This window comes from Gopherus evgoodei, chromosome 4 (assembly GCF_007399415.2).
Source record: "Gopherus evgoodei ecotype Sinaloan lineage chromosome 4, rGopEvg1_v1.p, whole genome shotgun sequence".
Classification (NCBI taxonomy): domain Eukaryota; kingdom Metazoa; phylum Chordata; order Testudines; family Testudinidae; genus Gopherus; species Gopherus evgoodei.
In genome coordinates, this window is record NC_044325.1 from 52,196,435 (window position 1) to 52,220,825 (window position 24,391).

The 24,391-nt window shown below is 41.1% G+C and overlaps 1 protein-coding gene across 1 annotated transcript in view; it reads left to right on the top strand.

Annotated features, from left to right (window-relative positions):
• HEATR5A (HEAT repeat containing 5A) overlaps positions 1-24,391 on the top strand; it is a 129,102-nt gene that overhangs the window by 12,388 nt on the left and 92,323 nt on the right. Inside the window, 6 exon segments of the mRNA XM_030559337.1 lie at positions 9,966-10,074; positions 10,641-10,790; positions 11,369-11,540; positions 16,391-16,551; positions 21,428-21,683; positions 22,896-23,051. Of these exon segments, the coding sequence (XP_030415197.1) occupies positions 9,966-10,074; positions 10,641-10,790; positions 11,369-11,540; positions 16,391-16,551; positions 21,428-21,683; positions 22,896-23,051 (1,004 nt within the window).

Here is a 24,391-nt window from a genome sequence, read left to right on the forward strand (position 1 = left end):
CCAAGATCAGAAGTCTACACAGCACTGACACCGCCTCTCAGCCTGAGCCCCACGAGCCCAAGATGACCAGCAGGGGTGGCTCCAGGCACCAGCACGCCAAGCGGGTGCTTGGGGCGGCAAGCCACTGGGGGCACTTTGCTGGTCGCCGTGAGGGCAGCAGGCAGGTTGCCTTCTGCGGCATGCTTGCGGAGGGTCCGCTGGTCCTGCGGCTTTGGCGGACCTCCCTCAGGCTACCGCCGAATCCGCGGGACCGGGGGCCTCCCACAGGCAAGCCGCCGAAGGCAGCCTGCCTGCTGTGCTTGGGGCGGCAAAATACCAAGAGCCGCTCCTGATGACCAGCACACGTCAGCCACAGATAACTTACTGCTCTGTAGACATACCTTTAAAGAAAACACCCTGGGGCATATCTATGTGGGGACACTCAGGAAAATGAATCTGAATTAACTGAAGGTGTGAATTGAAAATGCATTAACCCCAGCAAGGATACTCTACCACTGTAGAATCTACTTAATTGAGATGACCTGTTGTGCAACCTTACTAATTATATGACTAAGTCCTCTGTAGAACTTTTAAGCTCCACAGGGTCCATAGTCATCAGGCCATAGGTATTTCCACATATATTGTGTCTACTCCTGAGCTAACGTATGTAACAAGGACTGAAGCCTTTGAGCTTCTGACCTTAGAAACATCTTTCCTTAAAAGCTCTGCAGTGGCCCTTGGTTTCCTTGGGCAATCCAGCGGTGTTCATTGAGAGAGACTGCATCTTGTATCCTAATGAAATGGTATCATAGTCTCCAGTTAGCATCTCTCTTTGTCAGTAGTAGTTGGTGGTAATATGTTAATTCGCTATGAACCCCATTACATAGGTGTTTCAGTTAAGACAAACATAATATATTAATCTTAAACAAAACAATGAAATGCATTTTAAGTATACACAGTTGACTAATTTGGAATGTGACAGTTTTAGGTTAGCATTTTCAAAGGGGCCTAAGGTAGTTGGGTGCCCAGTTCCACTTGAATTTCAATGGGAGCTGAGTGCCTAACTGCCTTAGACACCATTGAAAATTCTCACTTTATTTAGTAATGGCTGTGTTGCCGGCAGATAACTGCCTGAGGCCAAGCAACAGCAGGGGGGTCCGTCGCCTGGTGTGCCGCGCCAATAAACACACCAGAGTGGAGAAGCAAACCAAGTTTATTTGAGATTTCAAAGCGGTGCAGGGAGATTGACTCAAATCAAGCACACCTAAAACAAGCAGTCTGTTCCTTTATATCCATGAGAACTTTTCTCACTGACTAGCAATCCCCCGTTTCCCCTCCCTCCTCCTCCTTCCTCCCCCTGTAGCAATTCTGTAAGCGCAGGTGCATTAAGTAATCTTGGCCGCAGCAGCTCGTTAGTAAGTTTTTCTTCTGCAAGTTATCTTGTCCTTCTGCTAAAGGTGCACAAGCTTCATTATTTTTGCTTTAGACCAGTTAGAACTGTTGCAACTGATAACGGCTGTTACACCTGGCCTTTTAGGTCGATTAAAGTTCAGACATGGAGGGACTCTTGTCTGCTGAGGCCTAAAACCAGGAAGGCTCTATACTCTTGTGGCCTTCCACCCTCCCGAGTTATGTAGGGTTATGCTTAGTGACACCAACAACTCCCTCCTTTGAGAATACTTAACAAACTTTTGGCTGAGTGTTCTCACATTTAAAGGATAACATGTGATTAAGCTCCAGGGAGCTGAAGTGCTTTACAGCAAGCAAGCAAGAGAAGAGTAACAATACACAACACCACACCAGTGAGCAGGAGGTGAACAATGCCTTTCCCTATTTCTCCCAGGTTGAGTAATCAGCCCCAGAGGGAATTAGAAATAGTGGGTTTCCTTTCCTAGGCCTTCCACTGTTCAAAAGCCTGTTTGGCTGACAGGATGTGCTTGTTAATATCCTGTGCGCTTTCTGGGACATAAGTACAGCATTCATCCCCATAAGGGTGCACACCCAGCCCTGGGAAGCCACACTTCCACCCAGGAAGTGTCCAAGTATGTCTCCATGATCACAGATCAGATGGTACTCCTGATGCGTCTGTAAGGGCAGTGGGCCAAGTCTGGTACTTAAGATCACTCCAAATGGCCATCAGCTGGTAATTCAGGAAATCCCGAATTCCTAAACATACTAGATCCCACTGCAATGCCTTCCCAGCCTCAGTGATATTTAATACCATCTTTCCTTGGTGTAGTACTATAATACACCTGTTATTTAACTATTCTCAGGTACTTTTAAAAGTCATCGACATTAATAGCATAGGAGGGGGGTTACATTATTAGTCACTCTCTAGGACACAGGGCGCAGCCTGTAGAATAAACCCCAAGCTCCAATCAATACCACATTTTCAAGCATGGGTCCCATAAATGTCCTCCCGCCAGTGTATAATTCTTTGTTTTTTCACCAGGGACAGTTCTTAATGTCCTTTCTAGTCAGGAATTCCTGGACTTTGCCAATTTCTGAGTGTTCCTTCTTCTTTCCCAAAACAGTCGTGGTGCAGCATCCTTGTACTTTTTCCCTACTGTCCAGAAGGCACAGTGGAGCTAGAAGGTGAAATAGGCTAATCATCAGTAGGAGAATTCTCCCGATGTGGAGGGGTCTTTTTGCAGTGAGAATCTTGGGTCCAAGCAGTCAGTCTTTGGCACTTCACAGTGGTGTTGGTAGGTAGCAGGACTTAATAAGGGCCTTTCCAGGGTGTAGCCAGAGCAGTCTTTCATTGGTGGACCTTTACACCAATCCTGTCTCCTGGTTCCAAGGAGAGGCAGGGCTGCTAGGGTCTTTGGGTAGCGCTTCTTTACCTGTGAGAAAAGAAACTTAACACATTTTATTAGTGCCTGGCAATGTTTTGCAAATCTCATAGCTGTGTGGGCAAATTCAAGCCCTCCTTTTCCTGGTTGTTAGCCAAGTCTTAACTGTGAGCAGTGTCCTTGAATGGAGTCAGTGTCTTATCTATAGCCTGAACTTGCTATTTTATTTTATTTTTTTCAGTTAATTCATTCTGTTCTTTGTCCTTTTTTCCTTCTTGGCTTTTTTTAACCTGCAAAGGAAACTTTCACTTTTTACTTATACACCTTCTTTCCAACAATTAAGACATAAACATTGTCATTATACAGTAATTAGTCTTATTATTTAATATATGCCACACACACCCTTTTACTAAAATAACCTTATTACAGAGCTTTGGAGCAACAAGCCAGGACAAGCACACCCACTTTGAGGAGTTCACTCAATACAACCTCTAGTCCAATAGCCTTTCACCATCCCCAGCCCTCTGGCTAGAAATCTGAGGTAGCCAGAAAGATCCCATGTACAATATGGGGAGTGGGTTAACTTTTCATGTCTTTGCTTTCAAAGACTGTTAGTATGCAAATTTTAACAACAATTTTGCAATTAACAGTTTGACCAATAAAGTTTCTTTTCCTTACTTAAGGAAATGCATTAGACTTTAGTATATTACATTCTCCTGATTTATCTAAACACTTTGTATTTCAAGTTGAACAAAACAAATATCTGCATTTTAATTTAACCCTTCTATTTGATTTTAACTAGACTATCCTATGAAAATATAACACAACAATTTTGGCCACGAGACAAACCCACAAGACAGGACATAGAACACAAAACATAATTCCTGTTGTGCCAGTAAATGCATGATACGTTGAATGCTGTTCAGCTGGCATCAGTTTTCTCTGATTATCTGAAAGACAAAAAAAACAGAGGTCTACCCTTCTAGGCAGACAATCATCGCTTGAAATATACAAATACTCTTGTTGGCTTCAGGCAAAACAGAGGAATTACCCCATAGTTTCTTGTATTTGTTTCATAGGCAGCCCAGGTTTTCAATTACATAACACTGTATACATTCTTCAGCTAATTCAACTAAATTGTTCATAGCCAAACCAAATGATTGCAATCCAATAACTTCTTTGCCTGAATTTATTTACAAACATTTCACAGACACCAAAAACTTTTTTTCTTTAGCATTTTTACAAAGTTCAACTGCTGTTTCGTTTAGCAACTACAGAGTTAACTTTTCACTCTCCCTTAAATCACTTGCTTGTCTCCCAACAGCCACTTTTATCAACTTAAATCATCATTCCAAGTAAGTCCTGGGTATTTGAAATTTCCATGCTTACACTTACTGACTCCTTCCTTCCACTACACCCTTAAAGTTTTCCAACCTGCTTTCCAATCTCTTTCTCTCTCTCTCTCTCTGTTGCCTGCTTGCCTGCCTGGGCCCGATCCTGCTTTTCTTGCTGAACCGTCCCTTCCATGGGCACCAACTTGTTCCACTACCAGTTTAGTTAGGAGGGTGGGCTTCTCAACTAGCCCCCACCCCTCCTGGTTTCTTCCTTTAAACATTCTTACTCACAAGACTACCCGAGTCCTCCTTCATGAGGCTTGCCACCTGGACAAAACACACATGGCCCATTGGCAAGGCCATTTACTAACATATATTTAAAGGACTATTCTTAGAGGGTTTACCCAGAGACTCATTCATCTGTTTGACACTAAACCGAAAAGAGAATTACGCAGAGGGAATTACAGTCTAAGCCAGACTTTCCCACTTCTATACACTGACCGCTACAGGGGACGGGACAGAAGGATCTCCATTCAACCTCAGAACTTTCTTGCACACATGGCTTCCACTCCGAGGAATACGAACAAGAGGTTCAGTTCTGCCCACACTCCTAACGCCCAAATGAACAGAGCAGGAAAACAACAGTAACCGGTTTAAACAGAACAGAACCAGAACCGATAGCGTTTTCTTATCTATTAGGACTTACTTTTACTCATGCAGTTCTCAACATATAACACCAAACAGTAACCAAGCAAAGCAAACACAAAATAACAAGGGTAAAACAAATAGATGGTGTAAATTCTGCAGGGCTCCCCCCCTTCTTAATTGCTTACCAAACTGTGACAAATTTCTGTTACCATCTATCCCTCGTGTAGGTGATCAGGCTGACACTACAGGATCGTTGGGGGAAGATAAAGAAAACACACATATAACTGTATTTTAAAGCTCCATTAATAAAATAATAAAACAACAACGGAAGTGTTGGGAACGCCTTCCTCATCACTCAGGAAACATTAATTCCCAAGCCCCTTTCATACCCACACACGTACATCCAGACTGGCCACTTCTGTGTATAATGTTCAGAGAAGGGGGGAGAGGTGGACTGGAGATTATCCTGTATACAGCTTGTCCAGAATTTCTAACATGCTTCCGCTCTTTGGAGGGCTGTTCTCTTGCACCCTGGAATCTTCTGCAGCGTCTCTTCAGAGATTCCAGTCCAGGTCGGCTGCCTGTGGCTTCTTCAGTGTCACCAAGCCACACTGGCTCCGGGGTCACTAAGGCACACTGTTGGATCTTACTGGATCAGTTAAGCTTTGCAAATGTAATCTTAGTTCTGTACTTGTATTGCCTTTGGTTCACCTCTGTCTATATTTTTTCCTTCACAGCCAGCTGGGGCCGAAAGCAGTCCCTCCCTGCACCAAGCACAGTCCGCGCCGATTCCTGACCCTGAACGCAGAGCAACCCCCCCCCCCTTCCATCCCTAGGCCAAGATGATTTTTAAATTAACCCGTTCCTTTCCTCAATAGACAAATTTGCTCACCCTGTGTCAGGGCTTTTTGGTGATTAAACGCTCCTCTTAGATGTATGATCTTATCTAGATTGAGTACCTTCTACTGGGCATTGTTAGATGGATGGATGGATTTTCACGCGTTGTAAATATTCCATTTCTCTAAATACCTGCAGGTTGTTGAACCATAATGTACGTACATGTAATATGCTGGGGTACCCTTAGGGGGTGAGATGGATGTTTAGACTGCCCCCACCCATTTTCACTACACACATAGGGAGGGTGCCCTGTCCGCGCTAGCGGCTCATAAACTAAGGATTTTTTCCCTACAGGGTACTCACACAGGAGAGGCTAACGAGGATGGCCACGACCCTCCTACACCTCCCTTCAGCAAAGAGCGTCGGCTAGTCTCTCGGAGATGGCGCCGCTTACTCTGATTGCATCCAGTGAGATGATCAGACTTCAGTAGCCCACACGGAAAGGAAAGGGGAAGGGAAGATGGTACACACACTCCTAGACCCAGGCAGCTTCCTCACCGGACGATGCCAGGCCAAGTCAGCCCACCATGGTCGGACCTCCTAAAGATCACTAGTTACCGGGCTTGCGTTAGAGTAGTCCTGGTCACGAGCTTTTGCTTCACAGGGTACTCTGGGCGTTCTTCCGGTAACAGTCATTCACACTGGCCCCCAGTACCATTCTGCATCTGATCTTGCTTTTTAGCTACAACAGGGAGATGAGTGCACTAGGACATAGGGTCTCCCCTTTCTAGACAGGTCCCTCCTTTGTCCCGCACTATCCCTAACCTGCTTTTGGATCCTTGCACTCTGCCAGACAGAGGGAGGAACTGGAGCTACAGTGGGGTATTTTTACAAGAGCTCTCAATCAAACAGCTTCAGAAGCTACCCATTTGCTGACAAAACAGGAGTAATTGGAGGATCGTTGTTATAATTAAGTGATCCTTCTGGTGGCCACCTTTCTGGTCCTCTAGTTGATATTGAGGCCAGTCTCTATACAGAACTTTTTAGTTGCTTTTAGTTAGTGGATCTGATCCAAGCACTTCCCAATTCGCTAGAATGCATTTTAAGGGTGTACACCATGCCCTGCCTGTACTCTGTCCCTGCCCCATATCCTAGGGTGACACTGGGCGTCCCCAGGTCATAACAGGCAAAAATCCAGACCACTGGACTGTTCCTACCTTATCCAAGGGACCGGTTCCTCACCGTCGCCCTCAACTGCTTCTCCACTACTCGAGCGCGTTGCACCGTTGTGCCCTCTGGGGTCAGTCGAACTGCGTCTCCGCCGAGGCCCCCGGTGAAGTCACCGGTGCGCGCTGGGCGTCGGTCATCACCGCAATCCGTCGACCACCAGAAGGGATCCAGGCAAGGCTAATTTTAGCCTCAATGCCCCACGTTGGGCGCCAAGAACTGTTGCCGGCAGATAACTGCCTGAGGCCAAGCAACAGCAGGGGGGTCCGTCGCCTGGTGTGCCGCGCCAATAAACACACCAGAGTGGAGAAGCAAACCAAGTTTATTTGAGATTTCAAAGCGGTGCAGGGAGATTGACTCAAATCAAGCACACCTAAAACAAGCAGTCTGTTCCTTATATCCATGAGAACTTTTCTCACTGACTAGCAATCCCCGTTTCCCCTCCCTCCTCCTCCTTCCTCCCCCTGTAGCAATTCTGTAAGCGCAGGTGCAAAAAGTAATCTTGGCCGCAGCAGCTCGTTAGTAAGTTTTTCTTCTGCAAGTTATCTTGTCCTTCTGCTAAAGGTGCACAAGCTTCATTATTTTTGCTTTAGACCAGTTAGAACTGTTGCAACTGATAACGGCTGTTAACCTGGCCTTTTAGGTCGATTAAAGTTCAGACATGGAGGGACTCTTGTCTGCTGAGGCCTAAAACCAGGAAGGCTCTATACTCTTGTGGCCTTCCACCCTCCCGAGTTATGTAGGGTTATGCTTAGTGACACCAACAGCTGTATGTGTAGGGTTTTTGTTTTTTGTTTTATTAGCACTTCACGCTTACTTATAAAAAAGGATGATTAGCAATGTTGTGCTGCTCAATTAATTGTTACAGATGCTTTAGGTGCTGTTTGTTTGCTGCTAGAATTGCAGTGCAACTTTAAGTGTATTGAACGTAGCTTTTTAGATGACATCTCCAAGTACAAATTTTGGGGAGGAATTTGAGAGGAAAGTCTTAAAACTTACTGAAATGGAGGGAAAGTTACGTTAAAGGGACAAAAAACAGCACAGAATGAGAAGAAAATACCTATTAAGCATACTAAATATGATAGATTATATACTGTAAATTTACAGGTTTATTTGGAAGGTAACAGCTTTTTACTATTGCTTGTAGTGTAACAGTTTAAGAAAGATTTTCACAATAAGGTTGTCATGAAAAGTTGGTATTGCCTGGACTTGAGTATCAAATATAGAAAAGAAATGCCTGCAATTAGGGGAGGGAAGCAGCCCTACACTGGAGGCAGGCAAAGGAGCTTCATGTATTCTTTACTCATGGCTCTTCCAGGTTGTTGCATTTGTGCACAGGAGGAGCTAGTATTTTTATTGAATATATTCCACTGAGAAATTCTGCTAATAGCAGTGAATTAGTAGGCAACACATTGCTAGAAACTTTTGATTCCTAGGGGCAGGGCGAGTGCAAGGATGTTTCGTGCCCTAGGCGAAACTTCGACCTTGCACCCCCGCCCCCTTCCCCAAGCCCTGTGGCAGCGCTCTGCCGCCCCCCCTTTCCTGAGGGGCCCCTCCCAGCAGTAGCTCCCCCCCCGCCCTGTTCTGCCCGCCCTCCCACAGCAGCTCCCCGCCCCAGCTCACCTCTGCTCCGGCTCTTCCCCGAGCATGCTGTCGCCGCTCCACTTCTCCCGCCTCCCAGGCTTGCAGCACCAATCAGCTGTTTGGCGCCACAAGCCTGGGAGGGAGAGAAGCAGAGTGGGGCAGCGTGCTCAGGGGAGGAGGTGGAGCACAGATGAGCTGGGGCAGGGAGTTCCCCTGCGTGCTGCCCCCTCCCTTTACTTGCTGCAGTGGCCCTCCCCTCACCGCCCTGCCCCAGCTCCCTCCGCCTAAATGCCGACAACGACCTGGGCGGCCGAAGATCCAGCTGCCGCGGTCGCTGCCGAAGGACCCAAAATGCCGCCTCCCCCCCTCCCCCTAAATGCTAGTGCCCTAGGCGACCTCCTGGATCACCTAATGGGTTGCACTGGCCCTGCCTAGGGGCCCATTCACTTAACTTGTATTTATGTGAGTGATAGGATAGTAAAATTACTTGTGTGAGTAAAGATGGCAAATGAGGCCATTAAATGAAGGCTTAGTTCTTAGTGAAATTTTTGTTAACTTCCTCCCTACAATTAAAATTTGAAGGGTATAGGCTTGGTCTTTCTTGACATTAGACTAATTAGAATAGGTTCTTGCATCCATCAAACAAGCATTCATACTGGACGACATTACCACTGTGCTTTTTATGCCCAGCCAAATCATGAACAAAATTTAAACCCAATCTGTCAGTTTGTAAATTGCTCTAATAAGTTAATCAAGCAGTAATGAAGTGGCCTTTGAAGAACCAAAGATGAGAAATGGGAATTCTTCTTACTGTATTTTTGTCATTAGGGAATGACTGTTAATCTTAGTTTAAATGAGTTATTCTGAGAATGTTTTAACTCCTATATTGCTGACCTTTGTGTTTCCCAATGTAATGGAAGTATAATATTTGGATATTTTTGAGAATGTGCAATAATAATACATATTCAGTGGGGCTGGTTGAATAGCAAGACAAATGTGTAGAATATACTGTTTGAATAATTTTGCTGATATTTATCAAAATTATTTGACTAATTATAAACCAGTCAATACCATGAAAAAGTTTTAATTAAGAAAACATTGTAAGGAAAAACCCACTACTTACTGAAGAATATATTTTTTGATACTGTATATGAATATTCAGTGCTTAACAATTTTTGCTTTTACTAACTGGAGTGCTTGAAAGAATACAGTATATCAAGTCCACTTATTACTTATTGCACCCTGAAATAAGTACTAATTTTGGAGCGTGTTTTTTGGAGGGGAAGAGGTAATGTGTTCATATTTTCATTTGGGTTTTTTTTGTTTCTTCATCAAATACTGGAGTAGTTTAGTACTTTGAATTCTGGTACTTAAGTATTTAATACCTTTGCAAGTGTGTACCACACTTTTCAAATACTCATTTTTTCTCCGATGTTTTTCACTAATTCATTTGTATTCTGGAATTAAAAAAAAATTTGAAATAGATCAGCTGATTACTTCAGTCCTTCAGCCTCTCTTCTGTTGTTGCATTCATCTTAACAAGTTTGGATCTGCTTTGTTTTAGTGCTGCAGTGGTATGCTTGGGATATTTGTACAAAAAACTGGGGAGAATCTTGGGAAACAGCTTTACTGATACTGTAGGAAATGTACTTAAAGCAATGAAGAATGCAGAGGTAAGGAACCACGTGTTTAAAAGATGTTTGCAGGTAAAATTAATAGACTGTGTTTACTCTTAGTAGTGTGAAGAACAATGAATGGGACAAGGTGACTGGTATAAATAAATCATGAAGTTGCTGTAAATCATAATGCCATATAGAAGCAACATCTGCAAATCCAAAAGAATTGTTAGAGAATTTAACTGTAATATATCAATTGAGAGGGATGAATCACAATTATTGACAGTCCCCTTCATGAATGATCTTGATAAAATACAGTATTGTATCATTCGTAAAACAGCTACTCAATTACACTTTTTATGCCAAAGCTCACTTTATAAAACTATCTTGAATTTTAATATGTATCTTAATCCTTTCCAGTAGAATTTAGAAGAATAGTTCTTTTCTTTTGGTTACAAAGGTGTAGAACAAATTACCTGCTTTAATTCACCTTAACATGAGTAGAGCTCTAAAAATAAAAGTACCAATATATTACAAACATGTTTAAATAATCTGCATTTTCTTTTTTAGGGTTATTAGTGTTGTAAAATAATATTTACATTTTCCTCCTTTTGTTTTATCAGTCTCAAGGTCGTTATGAGATAATGCTTAGTTTGCAAAATATATTGAATGGCTTAGGAGCTGCTGCTACCCCATGTCACAGAGATATTTACAAAGCTGCGCGATCATGCTTAACAGATCGCTCTATGGCAGTTCGCTGTGCTGCTGCTAAGGTAATGTGGCCCATTAACTAACTGTTTTTAGTAATTAATCTTCTTAAATATAACTGTTTATAGAGCATAAAGAAAAAAATAATTTTGATGCCTAAAAACACAGTAAAGGTTTGCTTATAATATGCATAATTTTTAATTGGTAAAATGTAAATCTATTCTAAAATTGTGTTCCTAGCAAACAAAAAAAATGTCCCTGAAAAAGTAACTCTGGAATTTTAGCATCTAGCAACAATATTGGCACCTAATTTTGTTTTCTATGTGTCTGAATTTATCCCAGGTAAGTTTATTACTTCCAAATGTGATTTAAGATGTTATCATATGTCTCACACAAACTGTTACACTCAGAACAATGAGTAAGTTTAGATTACTTCCATTATCTGCTCAGATATTGTCCTGGCAGTAAATATTCAGATCTCTTTTATGTCAAGGACTGTACGTATTTTTATGAAATCCTCTTATCTTCTATGTATTATCTTGCAAGCTAAAATTTGTATCAAATGCCTAAATGCTTTTACACAATATCAGAATATTTATGGTGAATATATTTTTCTCTCCCTCCTCCACCCGTTTTTGTCTAGTGTCTTCTTGAACTTCAGAAGGAGGCAGTTTTTATGTGGAGCACAGAACTGGATAGCGTTGCAACCTTATGTTTTAAATCATTTGATGGTTCCAATTATGATGTGCGGATAGCAGTTTCAAAGCTTTTAGGCACAGTGTTGGCTAGAGCTGTGACATGTAAACAGGCAACAGGTAAAGCATCTGTTTTGTCTTTCAGTAAGAATTTAGCAAACCTATCTTAGTTCTAGAAGTCATATATAATCCATAAATAAAGGCATTATATCAATATGCAAACACTTTGTTTAAACAAACTATTCATACCACACTTTTTTGCTTCATTTTACAGCTTTTTATAATGGTAATGTACCCCTGTGTTTTTAGTTAGATCATCTACTTTTGTGTTTAAAAAAACCCCTCACATTTGGGGAAAAATGTACTTGGAAATACTACCGCAGGGGTCAGCAACCTACGGCACGTGTGCCAAACACGGCACGCAAGCTGATTTTGAGTGGCACACTGCTGCCTGCTGCGGTCCCAGCACCCAGCCCCACTCAGTCCCCCCACCCACTGCGCTCCCCTGTGGGGGCAGGAGGCAGAAGCTTGGTCCTGTGGCTGTCAAGCTTCCCCCCTCCACCACTGCTTCTCCCAGCGTGCTGCTTTCCTGCCCCTCCTCCTCTCCCTCCCTGCACCATTCAGCTGATGGCCCTTGCGAGGGGGAAGGGAAAGAGTGACAGTGTGCTCGCTCCCTAGAGGAGGCAGAGAAGAGGTAGGGACAGGGCCTTGGGGAAGGGGGTAGAACAGGGCATATCCCTTCCAGCCCCTTGCCTTGAGCCGCTCAGGGCAGGGGGCTGGGAGCACCTCCATGAGCCAAACACCCCAGACCTCTGCCCTGACCCCTGAACCCCCCTACACCACAGCCTTCTGCCCTGCACCCCCACAGCCCCCATCCCTCTGCCCTGACCCTTGAACCCCCCACACACATCAAGCCTTCTGCCCTGCACCCCCACAGCCCCCATCTCTCTGACCTGACCCCTGAAACCCTCCCCTCCCCAGCCCTCTGCCCTGACCCCCCCCCAGTTCTGGGGTCTCGGCTGTTGGCCCCTTGCCAGCCGGCATCCTGGCCACAGGCCCAGCTCAGCCCGCTGCTGGCCTAGGTGAACAGACCCCCAGACTGGCAGAGAGCTGAGCAGGCTGGCAGCATAAGATCAGCATTTTAATTTAATTTTAAATGAAGCTTCTTAAACATTTTGAAAACCTTGTTTACTTTACATACAACAATAGTTTAGTTATATAATATAGACTTATAGAAAGAGATCTTATAAAAACGTTAAAATGTATTACTGGCACACGAAACCTTAAATTAGAGTGAATAAATGAAGGCTCGGCACACCACTTCTGAAAGATTGCTGACCCCTGTACTACCGTATATACTCATTCATAAGCCTAATATTTTTGGTAAAAAAGTAATGCATCAAAGAGCGGGGGTTGGCTTATAAATGGGTCTACACCAAATGTTGGTGATTTTAAATTCTATGGAATCATTGAATTGAATATCTAATACATTGTCGTTTTGTTTACCTGGAGCATCTGCAGGCATGGAGCCCCTCAGCTCCCTGTGTCTGCGGTTCGCTGTTCCCAGCCAAAGGGAGCTGCGGGAAGTGGCATGCCACTTCCCACAGCTCCCATTGGCTGGGAATGTCAAAGCGCGGACACTGGTTGCTGAGGGGTTCCATGCCTGCAGATGCTCCAAGTAAACAAAATGTCCCAACCCACCAGCGGCTTACCCTGACAGGCCCGGAGCCAAAGTGTGCCAACCCCTGAAATATAAGGTCATACAGATTTTGCTATTTTTACCTAACCATCTTGGGGGGTCAGCTTATAAACGAACGGGCTAATGAATGAGTATATACAAGTTCCATAGACATATCTACTCCTCAGAGTGTGAAGGGATTTTCAGCTACGTGAAGGTGGAATGTGGCTTTGTAAGGGCACAAAGCCTCAGGATCTGTGTTGAAGTCTGGTTATATAACCCCATAGATTTTGAGGACATCAATTCAGAATGCCTGTTCTCAGGGCCGGTGCAAGGAAGTTTCGTGCCCTCCCTCCCCCAACCTGGCCCCCTGCGGAAGCTAACCGAACCCGCCACCCTCCTACCTTGGGAGCCCCCCCCTTCAGCAACTACACACCCCCATGGCAGCTAACCCCACCTGGGGAGCCCGCCCCAGCTTACCTCGGCTCTGCCTCCTCCGCTGAGCACGCCAGCATCACTCTAATTCTCCTCCCTTCCTGGGCTTGTGGCGCCAACTGGAGAAGACTTAGAGCGGGGGCCGTGTGCTCAGCGGAGGAAGCAGAGTGGAGGTGATCTGGGACGGGGAGCGGTTCCCCTGTACTCCCCTCCCACCCACTCCCCGGTTATTGTGGACGGCCCTCCCCGCTCCCTCCCGCGCCCCAGCTCACCTCCACTCCACCTCCTTGCCTGAGTGGGCTTTTAGGCGCCCCCGACCACTAGGCCTAGGCGGCCGCCTAGTTTTCCTAAATGGTTGTACCAGCCCTGTCTGTCCTTCAAACTCATAAGTAGCATGTTCCTCATATATAAGCTGCACTGACGGTGAGAAGTGGCAACAACTGCATGTTCAACCTTTTTTGCTTCTTGAATGGTAGAAATTCTAGAGAGTTACTGCTCCTCTGTGTAGTGCTTAACATCAGATTGATTTTTTTCATTGGTTTGCCAGGGCAAACATTGCCTAGAATGGCTTGTTGCTGTATCTTTTCCTTTTCAGCTAGCCATGCCACCTGAAATCAAATATAGTCCCAACTGTGTAGTTGACTGAGTCTTAGTCACAGAGAACTCCCAGCATTGTTCATGCGGAGAACCTCTTGCCCTCTGAGGAACGGCTAGGGATCACAGATGTCTTCCCTCTTTCTCCTCCCTCTCCCCATAGTCCTTCAGTTTTACCTGTCAGATATGGCAGTGCAGCTGAGGAGCACTCTTATTGGGGAGTGTGTCCATAGTATGTAAGCTAAAGCAAGTCATTATGGTTTTCATTGTTGCCCAACCCATTACATTATATGTAACAATAATTGAATTAAAATGTTTTGAACAAAAAAATGTTTTCTTGACTTTCGAGGAATTTTAAATAGAGATGATGTAAATGGAACTTGAAATTTTTTAGAGAGCATGTATCTGTTTCAACTGAGTATGGTGCAAGCTGATTGTTGAATTGGTTCACTTAAGAGGCAGTGTCAGTAGCTTCAGTGTTTTCAACCCAGATTCCAAATGCAGGATTCTGTAATCTGTTCACTGAGCCACATATGATGTTAGGTAATATTCCTATCATAGAGCATCTTCACAGTTAAAGCTTTTCAGTTTATTTCAACAAATCCACATTTAAATTCTCGGAATCTTTCCAGATGGAAGGTCTATGAGGAAAAGGTGATAAAATTTATAGCTGATATAGTATACAAGCAAACTAATCATCAGTCCCATCAGTTCAAGAGGTAGTTGTAATAGATACTCATTCAGTATGCCTTTGCATCCATCATGTTGTTGTTTTTTTGATTGTTGTTCATGTATTATGTTAGAAGAATGAAATATTTAAATTTATCCTATACTCACTGAATGTAACAGGATAGAGTGCTAAATACATGAGCCCACACTCTTACCTACACTCTTGACTTCACAAAAGGCCTAAGTGTCATGAATTAGGGTAAGAGAGTAGCCAGGGAATTTATGAGAGAACTTGATTTTAATTAAGACTAAATTAGAAGCTTTCAGTATTTTGGAACTGTGTGTTTTTATATATTCACTCTCCCTTCTCAACAAGCTTATTTATGGGACTATTTAACTGCTAAATATCATGTTAAAGAAAGCTGCCATATTTTTTCAGCTTCAAAAAAATTAATGTCTTTTGTAATAGACATTATCTGTAGAATGAGTACATTTGCCTTATTTTCTTCTTTACCCCTTATGAACAGCGTGGTCATAACTACCTAATCTTAGCACTTCTGCGATGGGTGCCTGAGAAGGATAGGTAGATCTTTGTCAGAAATGTCAGGGTTAGTCACCTATTCTCTTCCCTGTTGCTGTTTTCATTTTTCAGTTCAATATTATCTTAAGACACTTAATGCCCTAAAATTCTTATCAAGTATACAAGAGAGAGAATGAATTTTTGTGCTCTTGACCTTACCATCTGTTTTGTCATGAAATTAAATCGCACAGTTCATCTCTCTCTCTCTCTCTCTCTCTCTCTCTCTCTCTCAGGAGACCTGCTGTTTGACTTTTAGCATTAAATTTTTCTTTTGAATGAATATGAGAATTCTTCTAATGGAAGGAAAGTTGTAGGAGACATGTTAGATGGCTGCTCTTGCAGTGTGGAACCGCCGAGAATCATAGAATATCGGGGTTGGAAGGGACCTCAGGAGGTCATCTAGTCCAACCCCCTGCTCAAAGCAGGACCAATCCCCCCTACATGTACTGTAAGCTTTCGTAGAAACCCAGCCCACTCAACCCCAGATCAGCCAACGCTTAGATTATTAGGCTTATTGCTTTGATATATGTTGCCGCATGTTGGTGAGCACCAATGGGCTAGGTGCGTCAGCTGAGCAAAGGAAACAGTGATTCAGACGTATGCTTCCTAAAGCCCCCTCTTTGAAGTCCTAGCTGACTTGTGTTTTGCATGTATGCCTCAAAGTGTATCTTTAATAAAATCAGACACAGAATATGAATGTATTTAATAATTCTCACCATCAGTAGTGATCTGTAGTGACAAATTCAAGGTAAGGTAATTTTGTTGTTTGTAGACCCTGATGGCAGTACTTCCATGTATTTCTAGATCATATTCATCAAAAGGACTCTGAATTTGCAGAGCTTTGATTCTGGTTCTGTTATGAAATTTTGCTTTCAATGTTTGGATTTACTAATGTATGTGGGAAAGATTAAATGATATTCATCACAACTTTTTTTAAAGATGCAAAGAAGTTGAAACTTCCCTTTACAGAGGGTTTGTTTGCTTATTTATTTTTTAAAATACATTTATGTTTAGCGTCCACCCGGCAGAATGTTCGCAAAATTTCTCTGGATGAAGCCACGGAACTACTAGGAACAGGCTTTCTACGTGGGAGTTCTGGATTTCTCCGAGCTAGTGGTGATATACTGAAAGGAATCAGTTCAGTCAGCAGAGATATTAGAGTTGGAGTTACTCAGGTTTGCATTATATTATATTTTATTTTTCTAATATTGCTGTGCTTATTTTTAAAAAGCTGTTAGTTTTGTTTTGTGTACTTATTTACTGTTTGTGACAATAAGTATGAAATAAGATTTTAGTGTACCATGGTATGATCCATATCTTGAATTATACTGAAATTAATAGTACACAACAAAAATTACATGAATGTTGATGACTCATCTCCTAAGGGATCTCTGTATTTTAGCTGAATTCCAAATATTACCTTCTATTTACTATATTTTGAAAATTGTTAGGAGTAAATTTGTTTGTGTTAACGCTACAAATAATATAACTTAACTGAGTGTTTTGGAGTCCTTTCCTCTAAGTATAATTTTTACATTTAAAATTTGAGGAATACATTATTTTATGTTCTTGTGGCTTGTTGTTGTTCTTGTTCTTGTTGTTTTTAAGAATTTTAAATTGGAATCTGTCTCCTGATGTATAGTGAAATATGCCTTCTCATAGTGCTAGTATTAGAGAAAATTCAAAATGTTCTCTTGCTTTCTCTATTAATTTGGCTCATACTCAAGTTGAAAAAGTGGTTCTGCTCTGAGAAGTGATTGTAAGAAAGGCAGCATCTTACTCATTACATCTTATCGTTGTAGGTATACAGGGCCATTGCTGTTTGCTATGGTAACAAAAATAAGATTTTACTTCTAGCCCTGCAGCTCTAGTGCTGCTTAGAGGACATGAACTGGATTCTATTCTTTCTTGTGCATCATAAACAGAGTTATTTTCACACAGCTATATTTAATGGTCCTTAATCAAGCAATATTCCCATTCCCTTCAATAAGAGTTTATTGGCACTTTCTTCTTGGTGCAGTCATTTGCCTGTTATGAACAGTGTGGTCATAATTACCTGATATTAGCACTTTAGTGATGCGTGCCTGAGAGATAGGTAGAGGTTTGTCAGAAATGTCAAGATTAGTCACCTGTTGCTTTCCCTGTTGCTGTTCTCATTTTTCAGTCAATATTCGATCAGTTATTCCCACTAACTGCTACTAAGAATATCCTGAGGAATCTGAAAGACTACACTCTTTCCAAGCCTCCTACCCTTCTGAAGGGAGGGCCTTGGATAGATGAGTCCATTTTCTATTCCCATCATCTCAAAGACAGGACCTTTTAATCTTATGTCACCTCCACTATGGGGGACACAGTTCAAAACATTGGCAGCTGTACTATCTCTGTCAGATCTCCTGTCTGAGGGTCATATAAAGGGGTTAATAAGCTATACGTTGTATTTTGATGGCCAGGTTGTGGAGTTGGGTTGTGGATTTAATACCTGCGCACACATCTCACACATCACCCTTAGACCATATCAGTTAAGAGGAGATCCTTGGAAATTACGGGGTCTTTGATAACCCGTAAACGCATGAGAAATAAGGGAGGTGGGTTGGAAGTAGAATTCAGGGAGAAGTTGATCCCTATTTACTGTTTTTGTTACATGGTCCTGGGCTGATTTTCAGAGACATCAGCAAGAGGGATGGTGCTTCTGATGGTAAATAGAAGATTCAGGGGCCAGAGCATAAGGCGCACCATGTTAAAAGTATTTTTTTCAGATAATGACAAGATTAGCTAGTTGCACTAAAGCTTCTTGAAAAAGCTTTTAAATTTAAAGTCTAGCATACTTTTTTAAAATGTGAAAGTAGTGAGTCAAGACTAAGGTCTGGTCTACTCACAGACTAGTATAGTTAAAGCTGTACAATATCTTTGTGAAGATAAAACCGAAGTAATTCTGTATAAAACAGTGCTCATAAATTACTAAGTTGTAGAATACTTGCATTTTACAATGTGTAGTAATAAAAGTATAGATTATAAACTATTGAAAATTGGAGCACTTCAGGGATAACTCTTAAAATACTGGAAACTGTTTTGTATTTAACAATATTTAGTATTTTTAGAGCACAAAACAGAGTTTTGTATACACACAGTAAACTGACTTGCCAAGTAAATGTTCTTGATAAATACAGACCTCCTTACAAATTCAACACAATATGTTTGCTAAGTGAGTTGAGTTCATCATATATAATTTACAGTTTGAGGAGAGGTTGGAATACCTTGGGATGAATTTTGAGGGCTATTAAAGTTATTGTCTGACAGTGCTGCAATGTGTATTTATATATTTGTCAACAATAATTTAGGAAATTGTCAGTCATCTTACTACCACACTGCCACTCCATGTTATCTTAATCCTACAGTTCCCATATCTGTTCTGCTGTTCTTGTTGTCATAAAATATATATTCTATTTTTGCCACAGTCCAGTGAAAACTTTCCTTAAGTTGTGGCATTCCGACTACACTATTGTTTTTTTATCCTTCCCTTAAAGTCTATCACCATCTCTAACTTAATCTCTGCTAATACCCATGAAAAACTTTTGAGTGATTTCATTTGACTTTCATGTTTTTTAGACATCTGGCATATGTATTGAAGCTATTTATAATATTGTCTTGCCTTTCTAAAATTATGAGGAAAATTCGTCTTTACATTTAAATGTGACTGTTTTGTTTTACTACACAAAGTGCTTCTGAATGCCTTAAGCAATATATTTTTGATTGGCTGTGCAGCAATTACTACAAATTGAGTTGTGTGACCAAAGTCCTAGACATTAAGTATATTCAGTACAAAGTCCCTAGTCTTTAGTATTTGTACTATAATATCACTAAGATCAAATTGGGATCAGGGCCCCGTAATACTCAGTGCCGTACAAACATAAAATAAGACAGTTCCTTCCTGAAAGAGCTTGAAGTTGAGAACTGATGTTATAAATGCATGGTGCAGATGTTTATTAAACACAGGTAGTATTTATTTTCTCCTGACACCCAAATTTCAAGAGCCATATTTTAGTAGCATTAAATAAGCCTCTAAATTTGTGCCCAAAATTATACCAAAAAGTTTGTGTGCAAATTTTTGCAAGCCCAGACTTGTATTTTTATGTGCAAACAGAATGTAGACACGTGTGTGAGCATGTTTTGCATATGGATCTTTGTGTCCTTTGTTTAAAAATGTAACGCTGAAGATTTTAAATAGCTCTTTTAAATGTAAAAAGAACTTTAACAATTGAGACTTCACATCCAACATAGATTTAAGAAAACATTTGTGTTTTGTAGTTATCTAGAGGGTTATAACTCATCCTGAACATTCAAAGAAATTCTCTTGAACATGCACATCTGAATGATTCTGTTCAATCCCCATTACCAAAAAAACTTTAAGAATAGATGCCCATACTCCAGTTTACTATAACTGCTGTACAGTAGATATTGAAACAATTTTAAATCATGATGATAGATTATCTGATATTTAGAATTAAAAGTTTAGGTGCTATGGTTTAGTGGTTAGTATGTGGAATTAGGAATAGGGGAGACGTGTTCTGATCCCAGCGATGGTATTGATATACCTACTAACAATTTATGACAATGAAATTGTTGACTATGTACATTTTTTTAAATTCAAAAAGAAAGGAAATATAGCAGATTTAAGTGAAAGTAGGTTGTTACAATAAATATAGAAATTGTTTTCAATTCATCCCATTTGCCCCATCTTTCCTCAAATACTCCAGTTGTTATAATAATATAGACAATAAAGCTCCCTTTATCTTAATTTATTCCGGTTAACCATTTTTTCTGTAGTTGGTGTTTTGTTTTTGCAAACATTCTGATGAAAGTGATTTCATATGCCTTTGTTTTACTATGAGACCTTGGACAAGTTCATTTAGCTGCCCTATTTCTCAGTTTTCCCATCTGTAAAATGGGAATAATACAATGGTGTGTTGTGAGGCTTAATTAGTATCTGCCAAGTGCTTTTAGATTGGAGGAAGAAAAGCAGTATAGAAGTACAAACTAATATACTCTTAAGTTAGGGTTTTTCTTCTCTGCATCCTCAGGTAAAATGATGGGAAACCTGCATACTGACAAACTATAGTACTTAACAAATTACAGCATAGAAAGGAAGTTGTTATAATCAGACATGAGGCAAAATATGCATGGGTTATTGCTGTTTTATAGTGAATGCTATTAATTGCAAACTCTTGTTGAATTTCATTCATATATGCTCACATTTTTATTGCTCACTTTGCATGGTGTCAAATATGTGCATATAAAACATACACGTAAGCATTTGTAAGGAACTATATTATGCAGCAAGATAAATGATCTTGTGGTGATTAGATTTGAGAAGTGGCTCTGCATTCTTTCTTTTGGTTGTTTGCAACATCTGTGGCCTTTGTATGGGTCCTCTGTTGCAAGACAAAAAACTAAAATTCATTAAAATAAAGAGCTTTCCCTGGTGATTGCAAATATTCCCTAAATCTAGGCCAGCAGAAACAAAATTCTCGTAGGGATATGGGTTATAGTTTTGTAACACTGTGATTCTTAAAATGCATTCATATATTAAATTTGGGCTCCATGTGCAGAATGTTAAATAGCTGGAAGCTGTTGTTCAGGGAGATCAAACACAATGTTTTACATAACAAGTGCCTGTTCAGGGTAAATTGGTACTTCTCATGCACTGAAATGAAATAAAATAGACAAGCATCTTGAATTAACTTTCTGTTAGACCAGACTCAGTGCTGCTGGTACAGTGTTAATTGAAAGTAATTTTTAAACACTATTGCCTAAATTGACAGATAAAATAACCTACATCAGAAAGACAAAAGAATTTCCAACTAAATTAAAACTGAGAAAGTACACAAAATGGTCCTATAAAGGAGATTAAATGTGGTTTCTGTGGAGAATGAGGTATCCCTATGTTTGATATAGTGCAGGGAGATATTAAACATTTACATGGATCTGTAAATGTAAATGGCAATTTTCCAGATGACTTTATTCTAAATATTACTTTCTTCAAATCTTTTTCAGGCATATGTGGTATTTGTCTCCACATTAGGAGGACAGTGGCTTGAAAGGAATTTCTCTGCCTTACTTTCCCATATTTTAGATCTAGTGTCTCAGTCTCACCCTAAAGCTATTCAGACTCAGATGGATGCTATCTGCTGTCGCCGTTGTATTTCATTTATCCTTCGAGCTACAGTAGGAGGTCTTCTTGGAGAAAAAGCTCAAATTGCAGCTGCCAAAGAGATTTGTCAAGCCATCTGGAGGCTGAAGAAAGTTGTGGGTATGGGACTAACAAGATTCTGTTTGTGAGGGAGGTTTGCTTTTTAAACCAGTGCTAAAATGATTGTTCGCCTACCCTAATCCTGAAGATTCTGCAGAAATAGAACTTCTACTTCTGGTATAATTACCATAATAATGTAGAGAGAACATTTGTTTGTTGGGGGGGGGGGGTTGTTGTGTTTTTTTTTTTTCAGGTAGTTTTATTGATTAAAAATAAAACAAAAAACTTCTTAAACTTGTCACATAGCAGAATGACTTTTAACAGTAAAACACAGATAACAGAATAGATCAAATAAATTTAAACTGTAATTGATACAAATGGGGCCAGATTCTCTTTTCCCTGCTCTAGCTATTTCATATTACACAGGTGGTGCCAAAATGGCAAAACCTGGCCCAACTAGCCATCTGCAAATTCCTTGGGCATAGGGAGATTTTAAATGGTGTAACATCTGTGCCTGGTTCCTGTGCCAACTACTTCACCGCATTGGGGTGTGATGAGGGGACTAGAGCATGCCTTTCCTGTGCCAATTCTCAATTCGTGTATAGTCCTATATCTTATTGCTGGTTAAATCTGTAGTGTCCTAAAATAAAATTTAGTTGACTCACTCTAAATTTTGCTGCATATGTGCTCTTAGCTTTTCTGCCTTATAGGCTTAACTGTCTTGCACATCTCTTACTTTTTAAAAAGTGCCATATTGTGAAGAATATCAGGATTGGAAGGGACCTCAGGAGGTCACTAGTCCAATCCCCAGACAGATTTTTGCCCCAGATCCCTAAGTGGCCCCCTCAAGGATTGAACTCACAATCCTGGGTTTAGCGGGCCAATGCTCAACCAGGCACCCATCCCATGTCAAAATATGGCCCGTTCCAATCCTGTGGATTTAGTTGAAAATAGAATGGTTCTTGGTTGCTACCATTCATTGTCACCTGCTAAATTGACAAGGTGGTGTTTTTTTATGATTGTTTTCTACTCTTCCCACCCACTGCTTACCCTTGAACTAAATAATGTCCTTTTCTGTGGCAACTTGATTGAGGTATGGAAAGTCTCAGCTAAGTTCCATTGGAAATCCTAAATCTTATGTGAGACAATTAATGATAGAAGAATATTTCTAATATAGCTACCATATCATTGCATTTCTTTATTTTGTCTTTGTATTTTACTATTATTTTATTTTAATGTGCAATGATTTCACAGTTTTTAATGTGTTACCAGATGTTGTAATGAGTGACGGTAACTTGGAAACTCGGATTGGTATAACAGATGTAACAGCAAGCCAACATGTTCTTGTGTGTGCATTACATGAACTTGGAAGTCTCATACATGGTTTAGGCACTACTGCTGCACCATTGCTACAAGATTCCAGTACAGGTAATGGATTGTCTGCAAAATATGTTCCATGAGATTTTTTTGCAAATTTAATCGCATCAGTGTGTTCTTATTTTTGCGGAATATTCGGACTGACATATGGAAATATACGAACACAGAGAAGATATAATGCATAGGAAATATATGAACAAATTGGAGAGAGTCCAGTAGAGAGCAACAGAAATGATAGATGATTTTGGAAACCTGACCTATGGGAAAGGTTGAAAAAAGTGGACATGTTTAGTATTGAGAAGAGAAGACCTGAGAGGGGACCTGATATGTCTTCAAATACATTAAGGCTGTTAGAGAGAACAGTGATGAATTGTTCTCCATGTCCGCTAAAGATAGGACAAAAAGTAATGGTATTAATCTGCAGCAAGGGAGATTTAGGTTAGATATTAGGACTTCGTAACTAAGAGTAGTTAAGCTCTGGAACATGCTTCCAAGAGAGGTTATTGCCTCCCCATTGCTGGAGGTTTTAAGAACAGGTTGGACAATTCCCTGTCAATGATGGTCTAGGTTTATTTGATCCTGCATCAGCTCAGGGGGCTCGAGTTGAGGACCTCCTTTCTAGCCCTACATTTCTATGATTCTGTGATTCTATATCAGAAATGCACTCCTTTTTTAAATGTGTAACTTCTGTTGCATTCAGGCTCTTCAAAATTATTAGTGCTTCATACACTTGATCTCTAAAATCTATCAATTTCTCCTTCTGAAGCCTTTGGTTCTCTCTCCCATTGACAACTGCAAACTCCTTTCTGCCATGCCAGCTTATCATCTTGACCCATTCAGTCTGTTCAGAACACTGCTACTAATATCAGCTAGCTGTGTGGCTGCTCTGATTGCAATTACGTTCTCCAGATCATTGCTGAAGAGACTTTCTTTTTCTCTGTGAAGTTCAAGCTCATCCACACCTTCAAGCCTCTGCATAACTCCATCTCAGCTTTGCTCTCATTTCCTCCTGTGCTGTTTGTGACCCTCCCTCATGACCAGTCCCTTTTCTGACATTTTCCCATTTTCCTCCTCTGCTTAAATTCCCTCTCTTCATGCATCAGATAAGAAAAAAAGTTTTAGAAGTTGGTTATCTATTTTTATCCTAAAATTTGCTGCTTGTATAAAGCCTTTCAAAGACTATCACCCAAACATCTGTGCACCACCTCATAGATTCTAGGACTAGAAGGGACCTCAAGAGGTCATCGAGTCCAGTCCCCTGCCCTCATGGCAGGACCAAATACTATCTAGACCATTCCTGATAGACATTTATCTAACCTACTCTTAAATATCTCCAGAGATGGAGATTCTACAACCTCCCTAGGCAATTCATTCCAGTGTTTAACTACCCT